This window comes from Staurois parvus, unplaced genomic scaffold (assembly GCF_062004578.1).
Source record: "Staurois parvus isolate SC_StPar_1 unplaced genomic scaffold, SC_StPar_1.0 ptg000575l, whole genome shotgun sequence".
Taxonomy (NCBI): domain Eukaryota; kingdom Metazoa; phylum Chordata; class Amphibia; order Anura; family Ranidae; genus Staurois; species Staurois parvus.
The window spans coordinates 2,765,978-2,783,680 of NW_028318371.1; the positions used below are offsets into that span (position 1 = coordinate 2,765,978).

General features: G+C 42.4%; 1 protein-coding gene across 1 annotated transcript in view; it reads left to right on the forward strand.

Moving 5' to 3' along the window:
* Positions 1-522: 522 nt before the first annotated feature.
* The window catches only part of LOC149450334 (cytochrome P450 2C29-like), a 55,471-nt gene continuing 38,290 nt past the window's right edge, over positions 523-17,703 (forward strand). The window contains exons 1-2 of the mRNA XM_089691977.1: positions 523-598; positions 5,167-5,350. Of these exons, the coding sequence (XP_089548103.1) occupies positions 5,171-5,350 (180 nt within the window). The 5' untranslated portion in view covers positions 523-598; positions 5,167-5,170. The remainder of the gene's footprint in view (positions 599-5,166; positions 5,351-17,703) is intronic.

Genomic DNA, 17,703 nt, shown 5'->3' on the forward strand with positions numbered 1-17,703 from the left:
ACGTATACGGGTGACACCGGGCCCACTCCACAAAAAGGTAAGTTGTAAAGAAAGCCGACGATCCCCGCAGGATGGATTGGATCCATTCTGTGGGGATCGTCGGCTTGCTTAACTATTTATCTTTCCGTGGAGCGGGTCCGGTGTCACCCTGTGCGGTAGGTGTCACCCGGTGTGGGCCGCACCCCCTGCAGCTGCCTCGGAACGCCACTGACTAGCTGACCTTGGATCAAAAGTCCTTGCAGCATATTAAGATTAAAGAATTTTGGCCGGTGAATTCCCGCATTCATTTGCTGGGACCCCAAACCTCAAAATACACAGAAATCCCCTTGAACCCAAACCCCAACTTCATTCCTACTTGAGATCTGGAAGTTGTTGTTGGACAGGTTGATAAGGTAATGTTACACAAGACAAGATCATATCCAGTGACTGCGCACTCCTTGTTTACAGGTACTGATGGCTTACTCATTAACAGGATCGATGGGGAGGATTTGTAACAAGAATGAACTTTACAGAGGTCAGTCAGGACTGTTAACACCAAAACACCAGTAAAGATACAAGGAAAGCACTGATTAGTGGTCCCACCTCTACTAAAGAGCAGGTAATGATAATGGGGTTCTTTATGGGGGGCTATCATTCTGTACCTACTATTCCACCTTTTATAGAAGTGTACATTGAATTCTTTGATAAGTGTGTCCATTTATGATGTATACCTCCAATCATGTGTGTTTCCCATAGGATCTCTTGAAGGGGAATTGTAGTCTTTGTAATGCTTCTTTCTTTTTATTTATATACTGTATGAAAGAGATCAGCTGTACATAACCTTTTTATTATAAAAAGTGACTTTGTGGTCCAAATGTGATCAGTGCCCCCCAACAGATAATGTGGACCCCTTGCTGTGAGTCAAAACGCTCTCCTTCTGGTGAGGATTATTTTTCTGATTTACTTGCTGTTGTTCTCCGATCTCCTCCAAGCACTCAGTAGTACAGAGTATAGTAATGTTGGTGCTTCAAACAAAAAATAGGGGAAGGGGGAACAGTCATAGTGTAGTAATAACTATTATTATAGAAATACATTTATATTTTCATAAACATTCCGCTTTAAGTGTGTAAACCTGATGGGCAGCTGGATTGCATTCTGGAAACACCGCTGTTCCACATGCATTACACATGGTATGTGACATCACTGGACAGCAGAAACTCCCTCCAATGCATTTTGTCCCTCCGATTGGGCATCTTCAGAGGTCTTAGAATGGAGAACAGCAAGTGGAATAGAGATCTTCCTCACCGGAAGGACCGCTTTTTTTTTTTTTTTGCTCACAGCAAGGGGTCCACCTTCTCTGGTCAGTGTGGTCACAAGAGGGGCACTGATCAATGATCACAGTTTGAATACAAAGTCACTTTTTATGGTTTGCAGAGCACTTTATTGGAAAGGATACAATAGTGAATTGGAAGCACTTAACCACAAAAGTGGATGTTTTATGGACACTTTTTTCAAATTTGATAATAAGGTTCAGTTATACTGTTGAACGCTGTGTGTATACTTTTTCTTTTCATGTATTAGTGGGTTACACTTGAGCAGCAGCACCGGTATTGATATTGTTCATCTTTTGTTTATTATTTTCACCTATAGCACAAGTAGTTTTTATTGTATGAAAATGTCCTAACACCCTTTTATTTGTGTAGATTGTATTATACATGTACATAGAAGGCAGACCTGTTTACTTAGACCAGCCCTGCTTGCTGCTCAGTGATTCTGTCTGACTGCTCCTTATATCTCATTGTGGGTCAAGGGAGAACTGGGCTGGGGGCAGAAGAGTATTTGTTCCCCTCCAGCCAATACAAATTTTGATATGTTGTGCTGGTAGCCCTCAGTGGAGATACTCTTCTATTCTCTTCCATTATCCAATTCTCTCTACTTCCCTGTGTTATCCAACCCCACTGTCTTCTTTGCTCCCTTTCATTAGCCAGTGTCACTGCCTTCTGTCTACTATCTTCCATTATCCGGCCCCACTCCCTTCTGTCCACAACCTCACTCCCTTTCATTATAAAAACCCCACTGCCATCACTTCACTCCCTTTCCATTATGTGGCTTTACTGTCTCCCACTAATCCTTTCCATTATCCAGCCCAAATGTCTTCTCTCTAATCCCTTTCTTCCATTATCCAGCCTCAATTATTTCTCTACTTTCCATTATCCAATCACACTGGTTTCTCTCTACTCTCTTCCATTACCCAGTGTCACTTCCATCATCCAATCCCATTGCCTTCCCTCTACTCTCTTCCATTACCCAGTGTCACTTCCATCATCTAATCCCATTGCCTTCACTCTACTCCCTTCTATTATCCAGAAGTCTGACATTCCTTCTAAGTCAAACCAAATACTCCCTTTTAATCATAGAGCTCTGACTAAGCAGGGGTTATTTCAAACCTCTGAAAAGAGAGCAATGATCCTTCACTGCAGCATGCTGGCAGTGGACAGGTGTTTCTACTCGAGTTGTGGCTGATTTTTAAATGAAAACAAACTGTAGGTCTTTGCACACCCGAATGCCCTCTAGGTTCTTTTGGTATATAGGGAAGTTATTGTTTCCACAATCAAACCTCGCTCATAGACTCTGAAAAACAGGAACTGTAAAGCAGAGTTTCTAACCAGCAGAGGAGGGTTTGGAATATTTGACCTGGGGGCAAACACAACCGACTAGTCCTTTCATGGTGGGGATGGATTTCTGAAGGCTAATTAAAGTCTACAGCACAAAGTGTACTATGGTGCCACAATGATTGGTGAGAAAGGTGGGTGTTCCTAAAGGATGTGGTTTATTGTGCCTCAATATTTTATATCTTCCAGAATTGGCTTCTTTTGCAGCTCTCAGCATTCAGTCACATGACATGAGGTCAATGTTAGGAGACTTTCCTCTGCCAGACACAAGACCTAGTGGAGTGCAGATAGCTATATAATGCCCACCATGTGCCAATAACTACAGATCTCTATAATTCCATTTATAAAATAGAACCAAAGGAAGGAGAAAGCACATGGACAGGATGTATTGAACTATCAGAACCTCCAGTTTTCGGAGAGCATATGGAAAGGACAACATTGTGAGGTCATTTTAAAGTAAATCTAAAACTAAAAATCTAAAAGGAAAAGTTTTGGCTATACATACACGAATGTATCTTTTCCAGTCTTAGTTCCTGGAGCTCTCACAGATGAAATCTAATCTTTGGCACAGTGAGCGCCCAGCCCAGAGAAGCGATAAGATAAGAGCAATGCAGGCGGCTTCTAGTCTGATGGACTAACATGATAAAAGAGTAGTGGATATATATATATATATATATATATATATTTGTGTTTGTTTTTTATTTGTTTTTTTGTGTGTTGTTGTTGTTTTTGCTTTTTGATGCTATTTTGAGAAAATTGAGTCATCAACTTCAGGTGGCAAACCCCCCCCCCCCCCCCACCAGTAAGATACTAATATTAGCCAGGAAGTCTTAAAAATGCTAAAAATAATACAATAATAAACAGTAATATATAATGCTATACATTTTAATATTACTACTAAAAATAATGTTCTCCCAAATTACCTTAAACCCATACGGAAATGTATGCTTGCAATAATCTGAGTCAGAACCATGGCAATAGCTATAGCAGCCCAGTTGGCTGCTATGGAGCTGAGGGTGAAAATGAGCTCCTTTGGAGGGGTTGTTGAGGCAATTTGAACATAGAATTTCAAATAAAAAAATGTCATCAAATGTACAGGAGAATTCAGAATTATTGCTGCCAGTAATAGATTTCCTTTGTTGGCTTGCAGTACAGAGAATTTGTTTGGTTGTCTAACAGTGTAGACTTATTATTACTACAGCTTCTGGTCATCCCAGCAAGCACTGATATTTAATTCTGTATACCTCTCATTGATATAGAAATACTCTTATGTTAAGCTCTATGATAGTAGGGAGGTTGCTGGGGAGCCCCATCAAAATTTTGTTGTGAAGCCCCACAGTCTGTAGTTATGCCCCTATTTAAATTGCTACATCTAAAGCCTAACTTCACACCATTGCTTTTGCTGTCCTGAATAGAGTTTAAATTTGTCACATTTCTATTTCTTACAGTAACCTCCTAGTGGAGGTTTTCCCTCAATTCCTGTGTCTTTTTCACAAGAACAGGAAATGGGGGAGGGTGTTTTTACTGGGAAAGAAGAGCGGAGACAACAAGGAATATGCCATCAGATGTTCTAACACCTTCCTTATTCTACTGTAACACCCCCTGACCCCCAAAGACATGTGGGACCCCATAGGGGCAAGTTCAGCCAACCTCAAGCTATAGACTTCATACTTCTGGGAAAGAGGGTTAAGGCACACAATACTCCTGGATTAGGCAGACTCCAAATAAGGGAACAAAAATGATATTTAGAGCTGCCAGAGAAAGAGAACCTTGAAGCTACTCCTACACTCTGTGAATTCGGCTATTATGTACAACATGGTCTAACACCCTAGGGAGTAGCCACCTTACTCCACTGAGGTACAAGCTTCAATTCAGCTTCTCAATACATTTGGCATTACAGCATGGCACTTTGATCTCCGTGTTACACAAGCTAGGCCTCATGCCCAAGCCCCTATCCAACCACATGGTCACTCTCCTCTGGCAGCAGGTTCTAGGAGGATCTCACAGCCAATAACATCTGTACTCCCAGGTAGGAGGTCCAGAGGAGAATTGCCTTCCACAGGTCACTCCTGAATATTTATACCCTCCCCCATTACCCACCACTGACAAGTCTCCTAGCGAGATACAGAATCACTGGTGACACTTACTGGCAGCAGGCAGAAGAAAACAATAACTAGATCCCAGGAAAGCTGTACTATCCAGCTAAGGCTGACTACAGCGTGGCAAATACTACATCTAAATAGAAACGCCTGTCTTGGGTGGCTACATTAAAAAAAAAAAAATTGTCTATGTTCCTGCTGGACAGATTGTCAAGGAAAAGCAGGGACATCTCTCCCAGGGAGACACAGGAAAAAGGAGTACAGAAAGGAGCTGACTGCGGTTATTTTGCTACTAGAGAAGAGCAAAAAGTATAATGAAATAATTTGAACTGAGTCATAGTCATGTGAAGAGGTGGGCTGTACAGTAGAAGGAATATTGACCTCTCTCATAGCTGGTATCTATGTGTTTCTTCCAGGAAGATGGGATTCTCCACAATCCTCGCTCTGTTGGTCACTGTTCTCATCACCCTCCACTTTATTATATCATGGTGGAGACGGCACATACGGTACAAGTCACTGCCCCCCGGACCCACCCCACTGCCTTTCCTGGGCAACCCAAAGTATATGGATCTGCGAACTGCTGATAAAAATTACACCTTGGTAAGTGACTCCTGGGATCTAACCAGCTTTTGAGAGACTGTTATTTTTACAATCAGGGGTCAGGCTCAAAGACCAGTTGCTATAGCAGTGGAGAGGCTCACCTGAAACCAGCAGAATAGGTACACAGGCAGGTCACTGTGGCAGAGGAGTGGGCTCACCTGAGGTGTGGAGTCTAAGTACTAACCGGTGTTTACCAGAGCTTCTGATGGTAGAGATGGATTTGGCTGCGTGTTGGTACCAGGTCAAGGTCCTCAGGATCACCCCACCAGGAGGTGAGCAAGCAGAGGTCCAGTAGCGTATCAAGCAGGTAAGGATCAATTGGAAACGTGGCCAGTACACAAGCCAAGGTCGGTAATGAGCAGTTGCAGGTTGGGATCAGGCAGAAGCATAGTCGAGAACAAGCCAAGGTCGGTAATGAGCAGTCGCAGGTTGGGATCAGGCCAAAGGGTAGTCGACAACAAGCCAAGGGTCCATAACGAGTGGTAGCAAAATATGGATGACAGCAGAGAAAGCAAGGAGCAAGATACTGGCTGGAGATCACAATAATCTAACAAACAGCAAGTGCAGAGACATGGCTTATATCAGGACGTTCATGGGAGGAGCAAGGGGTTCATGACAAAGTCAAGGTAGGATCATCCAAATAATCGCCAAGGGAGCTGTCCAGCATTCCAGGTGGCTCAGCAAGAAGAAACATTGCCACTCACAGCAGAAGGCCCGGGTTTGGACCCAGGCTCTGACAGTTATAGTGCTGCCTTTGAAGGAACTGCTGGTTAAGATGGGTTCTTAGCCTCCACCTCCAAGAACCTCAACCCTTCTGACACACCAGGATAAGAGAATACAAACCCAATGAAACACAGCAAATAACTCTGGCATTAGGTAACAGGAATTATCTTAAAACCACACCCCAAGCAATGATGGGGGTAAACTCAATGTATTATTCTCTCAGACAGCTGCTAACAGCACAGGTACAAGCAAAATAACATAAAAAGTTACAGTCCAGCACACTAAAGGGCTAAAAAAAAAAAAACTACGTAGAAGAGGCATAGGACAACTTAATCAACAGGAACAGTAGCAGTGCCATCCTAGGATGCAATTACAGGTAGTAGTGAAACAGACTAACAATAACAGGACTATACTGCTAGTATGCACTAATGGTGGCTGTGCTAGGCCTTGACAAGCTGATTAAATGTAGTTAGAATTTAAATGACATAAACAGTGTAACAGTATGAGGGGAACATGTAAAATGGCTTTTGGGGACAGGGGAAGGGGGACACTCTCTAAGGTTGATCTCCTGCCAGCTAACATTGGGCCCCCTTTGAGGAGCATTGGTGCACTTATGATAGCCCTTAAACCTGCATGCAGTTAAGAGGCGAGGGTGCAATGTAGACTGTGGTACAAGGAACAAACTGGACCAGAGGTGGTGATGATGCACTACAGCTGCCATTCATGAATGACAATGTGGCAGAGATATTGAAGGCTATAGTAATAAAAAATGGAGGGGTGTGGAAAGAGTACTACTTTCAGTAACTTGAATACTGCTGACAGTACAAAGTGGGTCAGAGTCCCTCTCAATGACTCCCAAAGGTGGTGATAGATTTTTAAGCGGTGGAAAGGTCCCCTTCAGTCTGGTTCCAGTGTGGCTGCAATTTATTCAAGAGGAAGGAGGATGGTGAACTCTCCAGTCTCTCCTCAGCAAGCTCTTATGGTCAGAGAGGCTGTTGGATATGACTATCTCCTTAGCTATGTCACCCATGGGTTCTCTGGCTCGATTTCCTGATCCCACCAACAGGTTTGAATCTGTGAACTTCTGGAATGTCAAGAGGGCGGGCTTTCCCAGGGAAAAAGAATATGAAGGCTTCTAGGCTCCTCCTGCGTCCCACAGCCTGTTGGGATCCTTAGTTTAGAAAGTCAGTTTGCATCATTCCATGGCTGCCACCTCCCATGATTCCAGATGTCTTGCATAAGTCTATGAGAAATGAAAACCGAGCCATGTATGTGTTTCAATATGTAGTAGCCCAGTGCCTGGCTGCACTGTACTCAGTGGTTGTGCAAAATTAGTTTCCTACACTTGAGGACAGATAAATCACCATCTATAGCAGCAGACAAGTAAAACTCCTCAGTAGGCGCCCAGTGGGGTTCCAGTGTGTAGTACAGGTATTTAAAGGTTGGCAACTTTTTTAGGTAGCAAAAAACAGCAGAACAGTATAATATAGCACTGATGTCATCATAACAACACAAGTAAGCTTGGCCCCCATAACCCCCCACGCCCCACTAGTGGACCTTTTTTACAGTAGTATTAAAACCAAAAACATAAAAAAATATTGCCATGTATTAAATGTGTTGGCTGCATTGATTTTATTTTTTTAGGATTTTTTCCCTCTTTCACCTGGTAATTCAGCCAGCAACACTTCCTACCTTAAGATGGATAAGCAATGGAACCACCCATGGGCAGCAGCATTCTCAATCTGGGGGGAGGGTAGTGTTAGATGGACTTGACTGAAAGATTAATGCAGGGCTCCAGCTAACAGTGGTAGTTGTAGGCAGTTAAGGTTTTTTTTTTTTCTTTTTGAGATAAAGGTATTACATAAATGAATAAAAGCTGATCTTTGTAAGAACCCGTCAGTGTTAAATGGTTTGTTCCAACCATCAAATTGCCGCTTTTGCTATAAAAGACCTGCTGGCAGTATCACCAGGTGAAAATGAAGGAAAAAAGTAAACAAATGCAGTCACAGCATCTAAAAAGTGGTGTTTGTAGGTTTAATACAACTTTAACATGATTCAGAATGTGTAGGGAAACTGAAGTGTTACATCAGTAGTTGTGGAGTCTGTAATAGAAATCCAAAGTACCAACCCAACTCCTTTTGGGGATAATACATTATCCCCCTTTCATCATGGCTGAAAGAATCTTATTATACATGTAACAATAGAGACATTTTTATTATTTACATACACATTATCTATGTTTTTTTTGGCCCTGATGAACGGGGGTACTTTATAACCCCATGAAAAGTATTGGCTAGTTATCGTTGATGAAATTTATATTCCAAAACTATTTGCAGTGCCCTCCTAGTGTAGACTAGGCCACTAGGTAAATTTAGTTTGCCTTGTCTGTAATCAGAGGAGTAGAGGTTGATTACTTAGGTCTGCTTAGTGTTTCACAGGGTGCTGCTCTGCTACTTTCTCCTTTCGTCTAGAGGATTCTAGAATAGGAGTGGGAGGAAGGACAGAGCATGCGGCCTGAATATTTATGGGACTGTATCTAATCCCTGTGGAGGTGTGCCCAGTAGGTGGTGAGAGAGCCCATAAATAGTTTGGGCTTCAGGGTGCATTGTTCTTGGGTCCAGTCCTGCAGGAGGAGACCCCTGTGCAAGGGCTCTACCCTTGGTGCACAATGAAGAGGAAGTCTTCAAGAAGACCCTGAGGTCCCAGCTAGGCTTAGCCAGGGGGTCTATTTGCAAATATACTTCTGGGGATCAAGTCTGTTCTGGAGAAGCTCACTGGAGAAAGCCATGAGTAAGGTGGTGGGAAAGAGTCCTATCATGGTGTGAGTCTGCATCTCCCTCACTAGGATGAACCTGGTGCATATCAACAGAATGCAACTGATGATCCTGTGGCTATGTAAGTAGATGACCCCAGTGCTGCAGAATGGTGACCGCATGTAGCTTTTAACTCTGGAAGGAGTACAAGTCACCATCAGCATAACAATCCTGTGGGACATTAATTTTTGGGCATCGCAGCCAGAATTTGAGAAATCCTCAAGTTGTTCAGTTTTACAGTTTATCGGGGTAAACCATGCTCTCTATCACTATCGAAGTTCATCGTACCCAAAAAAGAAATCCCTAGACTGTTCTTTGGAGCCAGTGGAAAAGTGCAGAAAATGTGGTGTGCCTGGCAGTGTGTGCTCTAAGGGGGAAATGGGACCAAATTCACCTTACAGGATGCACTACATATTGGTGGGAGTTCCTGTTTAGCTTCTGGATTTTATCTACGATAAATATTGCACTTACAAGGTACAATAAAAAAATACAGCACTGTACAAACAAACTCCTGATCTGCTCCCATGTCAAAGATGGCTGTGAATGTGCTTTCATGCCTGGTGATGTACGCCCGTGCTTCACCCTATGAGTTTCGTCAGATGTGACGTCATCAGGGGTCCTTCAATTTTCATTATACTTTTAGTATCATTTTACACAATGGAAAGCCTTTTTGCTTTACACATGTTGCCTCTGGATGCCTGACATATCACGAGTTATTGGTCACCATGAAGCAGGCGGATGATAACTGTGTCACATCTGACGGTGTGGAGGAGGCTGAAGTTGACAATATCTAATATGATTGAGCTGTTTCTGACCACTTAGTAAAATGGGGGTCAAACACATCTGGTAAGCTTCTCTTGAGCACAGTGTGGGGTGACACATTTGCATGTGTTGACAACACATTTTTGCCATCTGAGGAATATTCCGTTACACAGTTCAAGACCTTCACAAGGAGATGGGACTTTTCTATATGGATTTTTCCTTTGATACATTAATTTATTTGATTTATGTGCATGAAATACCCACTTTGCTGATTGTCATTGAGATTATTTATATTCTTTTGGGCACAGTTACTCCATGGATGTATTTACTTTCGCACGGTAGTAGCTGGGTTTTCACATATTATTTATTTATTTTTTTTAGTGCTACACTTTTTTATAATTATGTTTGATCAATACCGGTATTAGGATTTTGTGTTGGCTACTTTGTCACATTACATTTTTGGAGCTAGCGTGGATTTTTTTAAATATATTTATATATTATATATATATATATATATATATATATATATATATGTATATACAGTTGCAAGAAAAAGTATGTGAACCCCTTGGGATTACGTGGAGTTTTGCATGAATTGGGCATAAAATGTGCTCTGAACGTCATCTAAGTCACAACAATAGAAAAACACAGTCTGCTGAACATAATACTACACAAACATTAGATGTTGCCATGGTTTAATTGCACATAACATGTAAACATTCACAGTGCAGGGAGGAAAAAGTATGTGAGGCCCTAGCTTAATGACTTCTCCCAGAGTTAATTGGAGCCAGGAGTGAGCCAACCTTGACTCCAATCAGTGTGATGATATTGGATGTGTTGCTGACAGCTGTCCTGCCCTTAAAAAACACACACCTGTTTTGGGTTTACTGGTTTCAAGAAGTACTGTCTGATGTGAACCATGCCTCGCAGAAAAGAGCTCTCAGAAGACCTACGATCAAGAATTGTTGACTTGCATGAAGCTGGAAAGGGTTACAAAAGTATCTCCAACAGCCTTGACGTTCATGTGTCCACGGTAAGACAGACTGTCTACAAATGGAGAAAGTTTAGCACTGTTGCTACTCTCCCTAGGCGCGGTCGTCCTGTAAAAATGACTGCAAGAGCACAACGCAGAATGCTGCATGAGGTAAAGAAGAATCCCAGAGTGTCAGCTAAAGACCTACAGAAATCTCTGGCACATGCTAACATTTTTGTTGACACATCTACAATCAGGAAAACATTAAACAAGAATGGAGTACATGGGAGGACACCACGGAGGAAGCCATTGCTGTCCAAAAAGAATATTGCAGCATGTTTGAAGTTTGCAAAAGAGCACCTGGATGTTCCACAGCACTACTGGCAAAATATACTGTGGACAGATGAAACCAAGATTGAGTTGTTTGGGAAGAACACACAACACGATGTGTGGAGAAAAAAAGGCACAGCACACCAACATCAAAACCTCATCCCCACTGTGAAACATGGCGGAGGGAGCATCATGGTTTGGGGCTGCTTTGCTGCCTCAGGGCCTGGACGGATTGTTGTCATTGATGGGAAAATGAATTCCAGAGTTTATCAAGACATTTTGCAGGAAAACGTACGACCATCTGTCTGCCAACTGAAGCTCCGCAGAGGATGGGTGATGCAACAGGACAATGACCCAAAGCATACAAGTAATTCAACAAAACAATGGCTGCAACAGCACAGAATACGCCTTCTGGAGTGGCCCAGTCAGAGTCCTGACCTCAACCCGATTGAAATGCTGTGGCATGACCATAAGAGAGCGATTCACACCAGACATCCCAAGAATATTGCTACACTGAAACAGTTTTGTGAAGAGGAGTGGTCCAAAATGACTCCAGATCGTTGTGCAGGTCTGATCTGCAACTACACGAAACGTTTGGTTGAGGTTATTGCTGCCAAAGGAGGGTCAACCAGTTATTAAGTCCAAAGGTTCACATACTTTTTCCTCTCTGCATTGTGAATGTTTACATGTTATGTGCAATTAAACCATGGCAACATCTCATGTTTGTGTAGTATTATGTTCAGCAGACTGTGTTCTTCTATTGTTGTAACTTAGATGACGTTCAGAGCACATTTTATGCCCAATTCATGCAAAACTCCACGTAATCCCAAGGGGTTCACATACTTTTTCTTGCAACTGTATATATTACAAAAACCTGGCTGCAGCTGTGATCTTGTGTGTTTTTTTTTCATCCAGCAATCAACTACTTTGTAAAATTGATTTGAGCAGCTTTACAGGCGCCTGATCACTTTTACAGTGCTGTTACCAGCTGCCCCCCTTCCTGCCAACAGCCATGTTTACCGGACTCTCCTGTTCCTCTGGGGAGCCTGGGACTGCTTCCCACAGAGGAGATGGAGGAACGTTTTTTTTTTTTATTCCCCCATCTTCTTTGTGACAAAGGGACCTGGAAGTGTGAAGGATTTTGTCACTTCTGGTTTAATAGCTGCCATTCCCTGGCTGTTGCTTTCGGACGGTAGGGGAGACATCAAGGGGTTTATTTACTAAAGCTGGAGAGTCCAAAATCAGACTCCCTTCTGCATAGAAACCAATCAGCTTCTAACCTCAGCTTGTTCAATGAAGCTTTGGCAATGAAACCTGGAAGCTGATTGGTTTCTATGCAGAAGGGAGTCTGATTTTGGACTCTCCAGCTTTAGTAAATAAACCCCCAAGAGTCCAACAGACCCCTGATGAGTTCTTAAAGAGAACCTGTCACCTGCCCAAAGCTTTAACTTGATAGCCCCCGTTGTGATGGCAATAAAGTTAAATGAAAAAAATGTGTAATAAAATAAATGAAAATTAGAAAAGAAAATTAAAAGCACCTCTGTCCACCTGTGCATGCACACAATTATATATACGGCATTGGTTTAACACACATCCAAAAAACTGCACCACAAATATGAGGTATTGAAGTGAACGTTGGAGTAGGAGCAATATTTCTAGTGCCAAAGCTCACTTTTACATCTAAAATAATAAAGGCTTTTAAAGTATCACCTACGGGCAGTTTTAGGTTCTGTCGTTTGTTATAATTTCAATGGCCGTGCACAGTTTTCAATCTTGACATGTTTGGTATGTGAGGGTGTCCAGAAAGTAATGAGAATGAAGTTCCTACGCTGGAGAAGGGCTCTGCGAAGGGAGAAGCTGGCCAAGGCCACTTGAGGTGGGTTTCCAAGTATACATTAGAACACTGGTTAATTGCATTCCAGCTCTGCCAGAGTCGAGACATTCCTTTTTTTTGTGACACCCTGCTCAAGTGCCTCGTAATAAGATAAATGCAAGCAAGTTTGAAACAGCGATACATGGTACAATTTTGTGTGAAATTTGGGTAAAGGTGCATCAGAAACGTTTTGAAATCATGAGGAAAACTTCTGGAGAAGCTGCACTTTCATCTACTCAGGTGTACTGATGGTACAAGGCCTTCAAGGAAGGACAAAAAGGTTTTGAAGGCTAACAATGATCAGGACGCACTTCTTTGTATAAAATCAGAACAGAATGTGAATGCAGTGAGGTCTGTTCTGAGCCGTGACTGATGGCTCACTATCAAAAGATGAAGAAGGGTTTGAAAGAACACCATTTTGGCAGTGTGGCTATCATCCAAAGAACACCATTTTGGCAGTGTGGCTATCATCCAAAGAACACCATTTGGCAGTGTGGCTAACATCCAAAGAACACCATTTTGGCAGTGTGGCTATCATCCAAAGAACACCATTTTGGCAGTGTGGCTATCATCCAAAGAACACCATTTTGGCAGTGTGGCTATCATCCAAAGAACACCATTTTGGCAGTGTGGCTAACATTCAAAGAGCCACTACACAGGCTCAGGATGCCATCCCACTTGAAGACTTCCAGGGATGCTATGAAGAATGGAAAAATCGCTGGGAGCATTGTGTACACATGGAAGGTCCATTCTTTGAAGGCGGCAATGTTCAACTTTTCAATAAAAGATATTTTAAAATCTCATTCTCGTTACCTTCTGGACACACCTCGTATTTAAAACTAAATGTTCATCTAAGATTACCCTGTCCATAGGGCAACAACACCACATTGATATCACTGCAGAACGAACTATGTAGTCAATGTGACACCCATTCCCCACCCCCCATGAGGAAGTTGAAAGGGAAACATTGCGGGACGTGGCTATGTAGTGACCGGATGTGACATCAGGACAGGAATCAGAAGTAGCACAGTAACACAATCTGAGAAGTCCGGCAGTGGTGACAGACTTTACCACATTATCACATTACCACACCTAACCACTATCCATTTAAGATTTAGATTATCGTTTTAACCCCTCGCCCTCCAGAGGATTTGCCCCCCCCCCCTTCCTGCCCAGAACAAGCTGCACCCAAATGAAATTTGTCTTCTTTTTTTTCTTCCCACAAATGGAGCTTTCTTTCAGTGGTAATTGATCGTCTGTGTTTTTTCTTTTGCACTATAAAAAAAAAAAATTTTAATTTTGAGAAAAAAATGTTTTACTTTTTGCTATAAAAAATATATATATATATCCAATTTAAAAAAATCTAATTTCTGCATACATTTAGGCCAAAATGTATTCTGCGACATGTCTTTGCTAAAAAAAAAAAAAATCCCAATATACAGTCAGGTCCATAAATATTGGGACATGGACACAATTCTAACATGTTTGGCTCTATGCACCACCACAATGGATTTGAAAAGAAAATAGCACGCTTGAAATGAACTCTAGACCTTTTATCTGCTCATTGTAATTGGGATAATGAGGGAATAACACAAACCTGGCCATGGAACAGCTGAGAAGCCAATTGTCCCATTACTTTTGGTCCCTTAACAAGTGGGAGGCACATATGCAAACTGTTGTAATTCCTACACCGTTCACCTGATTTGGATGTAAATACCCTCAAATTAAAGCTGACAGTCTGCAGTTAAAGCACATCTTGTTCGTTTCATTTCAAATCCATTGTGGTGGTGTATAGAGCCAGAAATGTTAGAATTGTGTCCATGTCCCAATATTTATGGACCTGACTGTATGTAAAGTAATTGGTTTGCATGAAAGTTATAGTGGTGTGTGTGTGTATATATATATATGTATATATTTTAGGATTTTTTTTTTAATACTAGTAATGTCGGCCATCAGCGACTTATAGCGGGACTGCGGCAGTCATTCTGACACTGGGAGGGGGGACTGACTAACTGCCACTGACATCCCCATTGACACCAATACAGTGATCAGTGCTAATACAAAGCACTGACACTGTACTAACAACACTGGGCAGAAAGGGGTTAACATATGCGGAGAGATCAAAGGGTTAACTGTGTGCTATTTGAGTTTTTACTAGGGAGACATGCTGTGCAGAGATACAAAGCAGCATGTCCATGCTGAAGAGAGAGAGATCTGTGTTTACACACAGTCCTCTCCCCTCTCAGCCCTGCCAAAGATCACCAAGTCCCGGCCGGGAATCGGTCAGTGTATTGGTTTTTCTTTTCCTCCTCTCAGTAAAGTGATAAGACCGACACCAACATCTCAAATTTTGTAAACATTTCCACAGTGCAATTTCTGCTGAGACCAAAGCTGCAATGTGCAAATATTGTGAAAGGAAATATTCTTTTCCAAATGCTACAAGGAGGATGAAACACATCCCGGCATGGCAGAGGTGTCCTAAAGACATTAAAAACTTTATGGAATGAAATGAGGAGGACCAGGATGAAAGTGCAAGCAGCTTTTCACTGCAGAGTTCTCATTCCGGAAACACTTTCTGCTGTTGGATCGTCACAAATTTTAAAAAGCAAGTTTAATTTATTTACTGAATAAGCTGTACTTTTTTTCCAAGCATAATCCTTTTATATACACTGATTTTTACCTTCCTAGTTTAACACAATGACTTTAAATTGGTAAAACTACTCCAAGCTGAATTTTTTTTTCCCAATTTTTGCAAATAATTTAAATATTTTTTTCTTCCAGTGGTTTCAAAATTTCCAGAAGTTTTACATCTCTATCTGGCATGGAATACAAAGGCATTTTGAGGGATACAGGGTTGAACTGTCCACCAGCTCTTGTTCCACTTTACACTCTTCAGACCAAAGGCACAGAGGGAAGCCCTATATACTTTGCGAGGCCTCACACAGTATGGTTCCTTCCAGGCCAGGTCCCTGAGATGGTTCTGTTCCACAGTGGGCCCTAAAATAGAGACCCACATGCTCTGAAGGGTAAACAATACAGCTACCAGTCCACCCCTCATACGGGACCTCTGTCTCCCATACACCATCGCCTCCACTCAAGAGCTTGCTGCTCTTCCTTCTCTTACTTCTCACTCTTCACCATCCAGAGGGTGAACTTGAAGATTTACACTTTGTTCCCCAAGGTCATATGGACAATAGGAGCACAAACTCTCTCTTCTCCTAGAACAGGGTTTCTCAACCATGGTTCCTCCAGCGGTTGCTAGGGGTTCCTTGAGCAATATCCGCCTCTCAGGTTCCTGCTGACACCATTGAAATTTTTAGCTATCTTTAAGCAGGGTAAATTCTTCTCAATGACCACAAGTGTAAGGAGCATTCTTCTCAGTGACCACAAGTGTAAGGAGCCTTCTTCTCAATGGCCACAAGTGTAAGGAGCCTTCTTCTCAATGGCCACAAGTGTAAGGAGCCTTCTTCTCAATGGCCACAAGTGTAAGGAGCCTTCTTCTCAATGGCCACAAGTGTAAGGAGCCTTCTTCTCAATGGCCACAAGTGTAAGGAGCCTTCTTCTCAATGGCCACAAGTGTAAGGAGCCTTCTTCTCAATGGCCACAAGTGTAAGGAGCCTTCTTCTCAATGGCCACAAGTGTAAGGAGCCTTCTTCTCAATGTTCACAAGTGTAAGGAACATTCTTCTCAATGGCCACAAGTGTAAGGAACGTTCTTCTCAATGACCACAAGTGTAAAGAGCGTTCTTCTCAATGGCCACAAGTGTAAGGAGCGTTCTTCTCAATGACCACAAGTGTAAGGAGCATTCTTCTCACTGACCACAAGTGTAAGGAACATTCTTCTCAATGACCACAAGTGTAAGGAGCATTCTTCTCAATGACCACAAGTGTAAGGAGCATTCTTCTCAATGACCACACGTGTAAGGAACATTCTTCTCAATGACCACAAGTGTAAGGAGCATTCTTCTCAATGACCACAAGTGTAAGGAGCATTCTTCTCAATGACCACAAGTGTAAGGAGCATTCTTCTCAATGACCACAAGTGTAAGGAGCATTCTTCTCACTGACCACAAGTGTAAGGAACATTCTTCTCAATGACCACAAGTGTAAGGAGCATTCTTCTCAATGACCACAAGTGTAAGGAGCATTCTTCTCAATGACCACAAGTGTAAGGAGCATTCTTCTCAATGACCACAAGTGTAAGGAGCATTCTTCTCAATGACCACAAGTGTAAGGAGCATTCTTCTCAATGACCACAAGTGTAAGGAGCATTCTTCTCAATGACCACAAGTGTAAGGAACATTCTTCTCAATGGCTACAAGTGTAAGGAGCCTTCTTCTCAATGGCCATCACACTAATGTATCATGAGTTGTAGATTCAGTAATGTTTAGCAAAGGTTCCCCGAGACCAAAAATCATTTCAAGGGTTCCTTTCTGTTGAAAAGGTTGAGAAAGGCGGTCCTAGAAAATCAGACCAGTCATTGTTACTTAAATAAAACTTCTTTTACAGAAGCAAATCATTTGTACATACGGCTCTTCAGATTTTAACTGCATACGGTGCAACATTACAGAGAAACATGGCATGGACCTTCTATTAACCTCTTCACGCCGGCCGCACACAAATGTGCGGCCTGCCGCCCTGTGCGCTCCCAGCACACATGTGTGGTACTCACAGAAAGGTCCCGGTCCGCTCTTTCGATCGGGACCTTTCATGTGTCACATGATTCCTAAACCACGCCCCACCCGCCCCGCCTCCCAGCATCTGAAACTCTTAAAGGGCCGGGAGGCGCCGGCGGGAAGGAGTTAAAGTGCGCTTTTTATTGTTCGTTCCCAATGAATGGATGGTACAGATCCTGGTATCAGGGTCACTCCACACCTCAC